Genomic DNA, 11324 nt, shown 5'->3' with positions numbered 1-11324 from the left:
TCTCCGGCCTCCTTCTCCTACCACTGCAGTGTGTCCCGTTTTTCTTTTGGGGTGTCTGGTTGTGTTCTGCTAGCAGCGTGTAATCGTTCGACTTCCGGTCCTTGCCCGTTCCCTTGCCTTACTTCCGTCCTTCCACCCCGTTCTATGAGCACTACATCGGTGCCGTGTGTCTCTACAAAGCGGGGTTCCCTGGGCGGGAGCTTGACTGAGGGTCCCATGGCGTACTTGGCTGCCCGTCTCGGAGCGACGAGGTATCGCCATACACCCCCTGTTGCTCCTCTTGACGAGTCCCCGGGCTCGGCAAGGTTCACAGCTGCGGTTAGGCGGACTGATCCGATGTCGAAGGCATAGCGTTCGAAATAGACCCGCGGCAATCCCCGAAGAGCCGGGGACGCAAACTGCTGCCCACATAGCCCCATGTTTGGTGTGGCCAGCATTGATTTTCCTCTCGCAAATGGGTAATTTCATAAATTAAAATGTAAAAAATCCGCTTTCACGCAACAGTCCTAGCGCGACATCGTTACACTGGAGTTCCACTATTGCGATTTTGAATTCCAATTTGATCCAAAATCGTGAATGAATTATGCTCCGACATTTGCTATATGTCATTTTACATTTTTCACCAGTCAGCCTACGCTCCGTAGTTAGTGGATCACCTGATACCATACTGGACACTGCGGGTCCACCTTACCGTAAGTAAACCAAAAGCAAATCCACGGAGAAAAATGATGCCATCCGCTGTGCAATTGCACAGAATCTTCAAGCCCACTTTTTAGAGGAAAGACATACCACGTCATATTTCGGCTGGCCATTTGGAGAGTGTTGGACATTGATTTCTATTTCACACAAGAAGACAACACCAGTCTCTGTGATTACCCGTAGCAGTCTTTTTGACCATGATTATGGCTAATCCTGAATGAATCGTGAATAATTATGATTGAGAAAGTTACACGGTCAAAGATCATACCCCCAAGACATGCTAACGTCGCACCATTACCAATAACGGGAGGTTATCATGTCTTGGGGATATGATCTTTGACCCTCTAACTTTTACAAGATTCATTCATGATGATCTGTAGTCATGGTAACATCCACATGAATGGAGAATATTTTATTCGTATTTACAATAGGCAGAATGTACCGCAGACTGCTGAAACAGGAAATAGTCTCTGCACACTTCCAGTCAAATGTACATTTCTTTAATTGTGGCTCAGCTTTCGGTCAGTCGACCTTCATCAGAGCCTACCGGTATGAAGCCACAAGGTGAATCAGGGGTAATGGCAGACACCTGTGATAATCTAAAGTTCCCACAAAGGGCCACTAGATGTCACATCAGATAGAAATACCAATGCTAGATAGAACATATTATAGATGCATTTCAACTAGGACAAAACGCGTGCACATAAAGAATGTGGTGTTAGTACGAGCGACCCGTACTCTCTGAGAGGTGTTAGTACGAGCGACCCGTACTCTGAGTGGTGTTATTACGAGCGACCCGTACTCTCAGAGTGGTGTTAGTAAGAGCGACCCGTACTCTGAGTGGTGTTAGTACGAGCGACCCGTACTCTCAGAGATACAACAGCAAAAAAAGAAAAGGAAAACAAAATATAAATGCAACATGTAAAGAGGTGGTCAAAAGTAGTGCACTATGTAGGGAATAGGGTGCCATTTGTCCTCACTGTATATAGACTTTTTGTTTTCTTTTGTTCTACTGTATTATTGACTGTATGTTTGTTTTATTCCATGTGTAACTCTGTGTTGTTGTTTGTGTCGAACTGCTTTGCTTTATCTTGGCCAGGTCGCAGTTGTAAATGAGAACTTGTTCTCAACTAGCCGACCTGGTTAAATAAAGGGGAAATAAATAAATAAAAAATTACATGTTTGTTATTCTAGAGTGAGTTTTTTAATTCAACAACTCTAGATTGAGTGAGTTGTTTACCGATATAAAATTATAATTTTATTTCTAACTCAGCCAATGAGTTCAAAATATCCATGCTTTATTTCTACAAGATAACATTTGTCCGTATATCAAATATTTTTTTGGGGGGGGGTACAAAATAGCTTGGTGTGAACATTTGTTGAACATCTAACATGATAGGACATCCTTATCAATGTTTTCCTAGCTGTCATGAGGAGGAAAACTCAACATGTTAAATGTTGAAAATATATATATTTTTGTGTCATCTTTATTCATTATTTACAACGCTGTAATTTTCACAGAAAGATAGTAAAGCCTTCCCTGGCCACACATGTCAGCTTCAAATTAGACAAACCCAGCTGAATATCAAACCCAGCTGAATATCAAACCCAGCTGAATATCAAACCCAGCTGAATATCGATATTTTCATTCATTATATGCTTGTCTTGAAAGGTTTCAATAGTATATGTTTCTTTGCAATGATAATGATATAAATTCAGATGTCAAATAACTGTCTATATATAAACCACAAACATTGAATATAAAAACTGTGAAATTCCTATATTCTTCACATTTATGAATCATGTGGTCTCTTGAACATCCCCACTGCAGTCTTCCCCAGCATCAGTATACTAGAAAAAAAAGAGAGGAACATTTTGTTCTGGGATTAGTGGAAGAAGAGTCAGCTCATTTACAAACATTGGAATGTCTGTCATGGTGGGGGTGTTACCAGTCCCTCTACCTGTCTGCCATGGTGGGGGTGTTACCATTCCCTCTACCTGTCTGTCATTGTGGGGGTGTTACCATTCCCTCTACCTGTCTGTCATGGTGGGGGTGTTACCAGTCCCTCTACCTGTCTGCCATGGTGGGGGTGTTACCATTCCCTCTACCTGTCTGTCATGGTGGGGGTGTTACCAGTCCCTCTACCTGTCTGCCATGGTGGGGGTGTTACCAGTCCCTTACCTGTCTCTGCCAAGTGGGCGTGCATTTCCCACCTGCTCATGTGGGTCCCCTCTACCTTGTCTGCCATGGTGGGGGTGTTACCTTTCCTCTACCTTCTTACATGGTGGGGTTTACCATTCCCTCTACTGTCTCCATTTGGTGGGGGTGTTACCATTCCCTTCTACCTGTCTGCCATGGTGGTGTTACCAGTCCTTACCTGTCTGCATGGGGTGTTACCATCCTCTACCTGTCTTCATGTGGGGTTTACCGTTCCATCTACCTGTCTGCCATGGTGGGGTGTTACCATTCCCTCTACCTTTGTCTGCCATGGTGGGGTGTTACCATTCCCTCTACCTGTCTCCAATGTGTCGGGGTGTTACCATTCCTCTACCTGTCTGTCATGGTGGTGGGTTGTTACAGTTCCCTTCTACCTGTCTGCCATGGTGGGGTGTTACCATTCCCTCTACCTGTCTGTCCATGGTGGCGGTGTTTACCAGTCCCTCTACCTGTTTCATGAGGGGGATGTTACATTTCTCCTAGCCTGTCTGCCAATGGTGGGGGTGTTACCAGTCCCTCTACCTGTCTGCCTGGTGGGGTGTTACCCAGTCCCTCTACCTGTCTGTCATGGTGGGGTGTTACCAGTCCCCTCTACCTGTCTGTCATGGTGGGGGTGTTACCATCCCTCTACCTGTCTGTCATGGTGGGGGTGTTACCATTCCCTCTACCTGTATGCCTGTGGTGGTGTGTACCAGTCCCTTCTACCTGTCTGTCATGGTGGGGGTGTTACCAGTCCCTCTACCTGTCTTGTCATGTGGGGTTTACATTCCCTCTACCTGTCCTGTCATGGTGGGGGTGTTACCAGTCCCTCTACCTGTCGTGTCATGGTGGGGGTGTTTACCAGTCCCTCTACCCTGTCTGCCATGGTGGGGGTGTTACCAGTCCCTCTACCTGTCTGTCATGGTGGGGGTGTTAGCCATTCCCTCTACTGTCTGTCATGGTGGGGTGTTACCAGATTCCGCTCTACCTGTCCTGTCATGGTGGGGTGTTACCATTCCCTCTACCTGTCTGCCATGGTGGGGGGTTTACCACGTCCCATCTACCTGTCTGTCATGGTGAGGTGTTACGCAGTCCTCCTACCCTGTCTGTCAATGGTGGGGGTGTTACCATTCCCTCTACCTGTCTGTCATGGTGGGGGTGTTACCATTTCCCTCTACCTGTCTGTCATGGTGGGGGTGTTACCAAGTCCCTCTACCTGTCTGTCATGGTGGGGGTTTACCATTCCCTCTACTGTCTGCCATGGTGGGGGTGTTCCAGTCCCTCTACCTGTCTGTCATTGGTGGTGGGGTGTACCATTCCCTCTACCTGTCTGCCATGGTGGGGTGTTACCATTCCCCTTACTGCACAGCGGTCCCAGATTCCACCAGGGGTGCCCATTCCACCAGTGGGTGCCAATCTATTTTTATCCACGAGAGGGCCAGTGTGGGTTGCAGGTTATTGTGTTCCCAACAAAAGGCATTAACAGCCTAATTCAATGCAAAAACCAAAGCTATCTGGCCTGCAACATTCAGAGCTGTCTGAACATTGGTTACTCGCATGATTTCAATTAGTCTGACTGAAGTCGCTGAAAGTCGATCGCAAAAGATATCGGCATCTCTTCTACGAGAAATTGTTGAATTACAAGTGAAATGTACAGGTGTTACATGTCTCGTAGTGTCCTTCTTGATGACAGGATGGTGGAGGATATAGGGATCCCATTAAAGTGTATGTTCAGACTGACTTTTTGCGCATCGCTCGGTAGGTTTCCTGTTGCTTGTATTTTCAATCTCTTGACTGAATTCGTGCGTGTGATGCGCAATAGGTGTAAACAATAGCTGAATGTACACCACTAGCAGTCCACCTAAGCACGGTTCATCCTCGAATCAGCAGAATTGATTGTCCTTTCGGTTGTGGTTTAAGGAATTAGTTCGAGCCATATTGTTTGTCAGCATCGAATTGCATCAGTATTGAAAATAAAAAACGGAAATAAAAACCGATAAACAGCATACTGAAGGTCGGGTTGATAACATTTCCCTGTGGATATTTTGTATCAGATTACCTCCGACATCGGGATAAAATCGTCAGGACAACAGGTCAAGTAAGTTGAAGTTAAGTTTGTTCAACATTCTGACTTGTAAATGGGACTGTTTGGGAACGCTGAGCCAACATGTGAGAGATGAGTGTGTAAGTATTTCACTCTCAGATTCTAAAAAAGAGGTTTAGCTATTCCATGGTTTAATAACAGAAGCCTTAATGAGACATGATGTCCCATCCACAGTACCTTGCTATTGTCATCAGACCAGCTGGCATGAACTTCCAGGAATTTAGAAACCTCATTCCCATGACAACGGCCAGTGTTCCTGAGGTACCTAATTTACACAACGAGAAGACATGTTACTGCAGTGTAGCTGTTCGAAAACACTAACATCAACTAGCCTACGCGTAAGGACATGTCATGTTATTGACAACAAGCCAAAGTCTGGCTCACTCACCTAGAGAAAGCCTGACATCTTTAGGATTCTGAGACATCAGGTAGGCACCAAGTCCAGCTAGAAACCCAAAGAAAAGTCCTGCAACCAGTGAAGTTACACTTCCTGGTATGGGAACAAATCACACAGCATATTGAAGAATAACTACTTCCATGTCACAATTCTATCAATATTTCTTGACAACTGACTTTAAAATAAATACTTGGTAAAGTCAACAAACATTTGAAAGTGTGTAATCATCCGTACCTGCTTTTATATAGCCCATGATTCCTCCTGCCGAGACCAATGCAGCATAGCTATAACCTATCCAATCTTGAGACATTGTCACGTCTTGTCTAAAACTAATAAAGAAAAGTATTATCAAAACTCACGGTAAACCTTTATCTGAGACAATTCAACTACAATGTAGCATTTCAGCGCCACAAGTCGAATTTCGCTGTTCCAGACCCGGAAGTGTTATGGATTTCAAAATAAAAGTGCCAAAACGTTGAGATTCTTCTTCTTCTTCTCTGAAACGTTATGGCATACCACAACTATTGTTGTATTGCCGCCACCAACTGCTTCATTACGGAGAAGGGAACAAAAACATTAATCCACACGTATTATCAAAAAAACTTTATAAAACATCCCACTCCTCCAGTCATTCAAAAACTCTACAACTCTGCGTTATGGCTCAGGGGGCTGCGAGGGTAGGACCGCACCAGACACAACTCGGATGTAAGCCTTTTAATTCATGTCAACGTTCCTATACTTCATTTCCCCAATTGAGCAGTGCCCGTTTACCACCATTGCTATAAAAGTAACAAAGTCCTCCTTATTCATCATGAAGAATGTCTGTGTCCGGCTGGTGATGGGAACTCTCCGCAGGTTGCAGTGTATGCCTAGCCACTAGCATGAGACCGCTAGAGCTACTCGTTCTTTCTACCCTTTTGACCGCCTCCGCATAGGGGTTTCTTAACTGCCCATATTTTGGCAACCTCGGTCTCTTTCACCCTCCTGGTACATTTATCTGATTTCGTTTCATGATCTCCACCACAGTTCTAACATCTTCCTCCTTGTTCATTCTCTTGTGCCAAACAATCTCCTCCATAATGATCTTTCCCACATCTCCGCTTCTCCGGTCTGCATACGCTTGATACATGGTCCACACGTTTTACAGCTGGTAGCCTACATTGCAAAGGTCTGGGAATAAACGCGTTGACAGGGTAGTTCACATATCCTGGCTGCAGTCGGATAGTGAGGAAACTCCTCTAAACACAAGAAAAGACGACAACTCTTCTACGTCTTGTCATTTACCGTCTGATTCATTCTGCGTGCATCGACCTCTCCATACATTTTCTTCAGTAGAGCAACGTTCAATTCTTCCGCTACTTCAGAAATGGCTCATTTGACAGGCGCGCTGCATCGTAAATCAAAGCACAAAACATCCTATCCATCAGCTTTAGCGTGAGATCCAACACATATTTCTTCTGATCAACAGATACATTAAAAATGTAAAAAAATCGAAACAAGTTCACTTCTCGTGATTTTCACAGATTTAACTTTCCCATAGAGGAAGAGGAGAAGCGAAAGGGTTTTATAAACATGGGCCCGAAACCCCGTTTTCTCCAACAGGTGGCGTATTTTAATCTCACCAAGCGAGGAGTTTTTGTATGGAGTTCAATCAGTGTCGAATTTGGTTAACAAAAACAATGTCTGGTTTTATTTGCAACGTGTGGTTTATTTGATCACGTAGAAGTTTCGTACTGCTTAAATTGTTACAAGTTTACTGATATAAGTAGCTCCAGACGAGAACGCATCTAAATATAGTCACTCTTACATGCTGACCAGACCGGACGCATAGCGTGCGCGAGCGTCGCAAAATAAATTTAGAAATCCATGTTATTCAATTATTGCACCCACACTGCTCGCTCGCCAACTAGTGTCTGCGACGCCAGGGGCTAAAATAGAAGTCGTTTCTATTTCTGACGCAGATCGCGCTGCAAGTCCTGTCTCTCCCGTCTCCTCATTGGTTTATAGAAGCAGGTACCCACGTGCCACCAGCCCTGCTGTTAATTAAGGGTGGGTCGGTTGTACTATCCGATACGTCAGTCCTTACAGCAGAGTGGGTCGGTTGTACTATTCGATATGTCAGTCCTTAACCGCACTGCTGATAAGAGTGGGTCAGTTGTACTCATGGATAGGACAGTTTATGTAAATGTGGCCATAAAATTGCCACTTTCTATACTTTGTCGAAATTACACAAGAATGTTACAAAACCTCCAGGGCGCCCTATTGTAGCGGGCATTGATGCAGTAACAGCCCCTCTGTCGTTGATGCAGTAACGGCCCCTCTATCGTTGGTGCAGTAACTGCCCCTCTATCGTTGGTGCAGTAACGGGCCCTCTATCGACGACGCAGTAACGGGCCCTCTATCGTCGACGCAGTAACGGGCCCTCTATCGTCGACGCAGTAACGGGCCCTCTATCGTTGGTGCAGTAACGGCCCCTCTATCGTTGGTGCAGTAACGGCCCCTCTATCGACTTTTGTTGACTTTTTTTATTAGACCACTCGCAGAACAGCTCCCCTCCTAAAGGACACCAGCAGGATGGTCTCAGAACAGCTCCCCTCCTAAAGGACACCAGCAGTATGATCTCAGAACAGCTCCCCTCCTAAAGGACACCAGCAGTATGGTCTCAGAACAGCTCCCCTCCTAAAGGACACCAGCAGTATGGTCTCAGAACAGCTCCCCTCCTAAAGGACACAGCATATGTCTCAGAAACAGCCCCCTCCTAAAGGACACCAGCAGTATGTCTCAGAACAGCTCCCCTCCTAAAGGACACCACGCAGTATGATCTCAACAGCTCCCTCCTTAAAGGACACCAGCAGTATCTCAGAACATCCCCTCCTAAAGGACACCAGCAGTATGTCTCAGAACAGCTCCCCTCCTAAAGGACACCAGCAGTATCTCAGAACAGCTCCCCTCCTTTTAAAGGACACCAGCAGTATTCTCAGAACAGCCCCTCCTAAAGGACACCAGCAGGATGTCTCAGAACAGCTCCCCTCTAAGGACCAGCAGTATGATCTCAGAACAGCTCCCCTCCTAAAGGACACCAGCAGTATGATCTCAGAACAGCTCCCCTCCTAAAGGCACCCAGCAGTATGATCTCAGAACAGCTCCCCTCCTAAAGGACACCAGCAGTATGGTCTCTATCATTGAATCTCTTGATCCTCTCCCTGAGAATACCTTGTTAGTTACTTTTGATGTTGAGTCGTTATACACTACTATTCCACACGAGGGCGGTATTGAAGCTATGGAACATTTTCTTCTGCAACGTGACCCTAATGAACTACCTTCCAGCGCATCATGCATTATAACATTGGCTGAAATAGTACTCACACATAACTATTTTATGTTTCTAAATTATTATTTTTATTCAGGCGAAGGGTACTGCTATGGGATCCCCCGTGGCTCCTAACTATGCTAATAGGTATGTGGGTTACATGGAGAAACAGTCAATTCTCAATCCTCAAGAAAATGTTTTCTTGCCTCACATCATTATGTGGAAACGGTACATTGATCGTAAGTTTGTTGAGGGCAAATAGCTGTCAAAAAAWTCAGATTTCGATAGAAATATGGCTGAGACGCAACGAAAATTCAAGGAAAGGGGGTACAAAAATGGTCAGATTAATACTGCCATTGAGAAAATCCTAAATAAATCGAGAAATGATCACTTTCAAGGAAACTTTCGCAAAAAACACCATTCTTGCGTTCTAACTACCCGCTATTGAAAGTGCTCTGAACAAATTAAAGGAATCGTTCACAAACAGTGGCACATTCTAAGATCCGATGACAGTATCGGTAATGTGTTTTCAGACCCTGCCTTGGTCGTGTTTTCGCGGGGCAGAAATCTCAGATCAATTGGTAAACTCTGATTTACCACCCCAAGATATTCCTGAACAACCTCTATTTGCGCCTCCACTGGATGGAAACTACAAGTGTAATGGCTGTGCTCAATGCAATGGCACTTATACATGTAGATCCTTCAAACTCCCCTAAACAGGGAAACAGATCCCAATCAAAAGGGTTATTACGTGCTCCACTAAGGCAGTTATTTATCTTATAACTTWTAAAATTATGTGGGTAAAAAKGAATCTCGGAGCATCATTAGGTGCAAAAACTCGACGTACCCAGTTGCGGCCCACTTTCTGGAAGCAAACCACTCCATTTCGTCTCTACGTTATATCGGCATCGAACACGTCACCCTCCCTAGGAGAGGGGGGGGGGGGTGACCTCGACAATTTATTGTTAAAACGAGAGGCTGCCTGGATCTTTCACTGAAAGGCCCTTGCTCCCTTCGGTCTCAACGTAGACTTTGATCTGAAGCCATTGTGATTTTGCTATTCATTGTAAATGTTTGTATTTGGCTTATGTAGCCAAATTCTATCTATGATCGTATGCTATCCATTCACGTTTTTTATATGTTCTATTTATATCTGTAAATTAACCAATGATATCAAGCCACACCCGGCCATGGTTACAGACCTGTGCGTGTCCTTTGACACTATGTAAACTAGTGACCTGCAGTGTTTGTCATTAGACCCTGACGAAGACAGCTTGTCTGTCGAACCGTTGGTTATCAGGTTATTAAAGTATTGCATCTGAGCTGCTAGTGTGCGGCTCTGCTCTTTTTCTTTTCAAAAGTGTTCTACTCCGCTATCCAGCACCTCGACTAACAGGTGTTCTACTCTGCTATCCAGCACCTCGACTAAACAGGTGTTCTACGCTATGCTATCCCAGCACCTCGACTAAACAGGTGTTCTACTCCCTGACTAAACAGGTTGTTCTACTCCGCTATCAGCACTTCGACTAAACAGGTGTTTCTACTCGCTATCCTAGCACCTCGATAAACAGGTGTTCTACTCCGCTATCCAGCACCTCGACTAAACAGGTGTTCTACTCCGCTACCAGCACCTCGACTAAACAGGTGTTCTATCTCCGCTACCAGCCACCTCGACTAAAGCAGTGTGTTCTATCCCGCTATCCCACACATCTCGACTAAACAGTGTTCTACCTCGCTGTCCCAGCCCTCGCAAACAGTGTTCTACCCCTATCCAGCACCTCGACTAAAACAGGTGTTCACTCCGCTATCCAGCACCTCGACTAAACAGGTGTTCTACTCCGCTATCCCAGCTACTCGACTAAACAGGTTGTTCTACTCCACTATCCAGCACCTCGACTAAACAGGTGTTAGTGAAGGTCTCCGCTATCCAGTTTGCACACTGACTAAACAGGTGTTCTACCGCCTTCCGCACTGATAAACAGTGTTTCTACTCGCTGTCCAGCACCTCGACTAAAACGGTGTTCTTATATCGCTATCGCATGCATAGCACTCGACTAACAGGTGTTCTACTCCGCTGTCCGCACTTCGACTAAACAGGTGTTCTACTTCAACGCTAACTCCCAGCACCTCGACTAAACAGGTGTTCTACTCTGTAGCTCAGCACCTCTCCTAAACAGGTGTTCTATCTCTGCTTTCCAGCACCGTCACCTAACCAGGTGTTCTCTTGCTATCCAGCACCGTCTCCTAACAGTGTTTCTAGCTCCAGCTACTCCCAGCACCTCTCCTAAAGCACGGTGTTCTAATCTCTGGCTAACCAGCACCTCTCCTAAAGCAGGTGTTCCTACTCGCTACCAAGCACTCTCCTAAACAGGTGTTCTACATCCCGCTATCCAGCACTCTCTAAACAGGTGTTCTCACTCGCTATCCAGACCTCGACTAAACAGGTGTTCTACTCCCGCTATCCAGCACCTCGACTAAACAGGTGTTCTAGCTCCGCTATTCCAGCACCTCGACTAAACAGGTGTTCTACTCCGCTATCCAGCACTCAACGTGCGTTACGCTCGCACCTGATTACAGGTGTTCTATCCGCTATCCAGCACTCGACTAAACAGGTTCT

General features: G+C 45.5%; 1 protein-coding gene across 1 annotated transcript; it reads right to left on the bottom strand.

The window, feature by feature from the left end:
* Positions 1–2168: 2168 nt before the first annotated feature.
* Positions 2169–6028, bottom strand: LOC112071935 (transmembrane protein 14C-like). Its single transcript, XM_024139349.2, has 4 exons — positions 5632–6028; positions 5389–5490; positions 5178–5265; positions 2169–2550 (listed from the first exon to the last, which is right to left on the bottom strand). The coding sequence occupies exons 1-4, from the start codon at positions 5705–5707 to the stop codon at positions 2493–2495; spliced, it is 324 nt and encodes a 107-aa protein (XP_023995117.1). The 5' UTR covers positions 5708–6028; the 3' UTR covers positions 2169–2492.
* Positions 6029–11324: the final 5296 nt, after the last annotated feature.

The sequence above is a fragment of the Salvelinus sp. IW2-2015 genome, unplaced genomic scaffold (genome assembly GCF_002910315.2).
Source record: "Salvelinus sp. IW2-2015 unplaced genomic scaffold, ASM291031v2 Un_scaffold1775, whole genome shotgun sequence".
Lineage (NCBI taxonomy): Eukaryota > Metazoa > Chordata > Actinopteri > Salmoniformes > Salmonidae > Salvelinus > Salvelinus sp. IW2-2015.
The sequence above is the reverse complement of the archived record's forward strand: the minus strand, read 5'-3'. Positions and strand labels throughout refer to the sequence as shown.

Excerpts from the sequence above, each read along its gene's own strand:
- LOC112071935 (XM_024139349.2), bottom strand. The coding sequence starts at position 5,707 with ATGTCTCAAGATTGGATAGGTTATAGCTATGCTGCATTGGTCTCGGCA. Across the intron at positions 5,491-5,631 it reads CATGGGCTATATAAAAGCAG|GAAGTGTAACTTCACTGGTT; the intron begins GTACGGATGATT and ends TTCCCATACCAG. Across the intron at positions 2,551-5,177 it reads GGTCTGATGACAATAGCAAG|TATACTGATGCTGGGGAAGA; the intron begins GTACTGTGGATG and ends TTTTTTTTCTAG.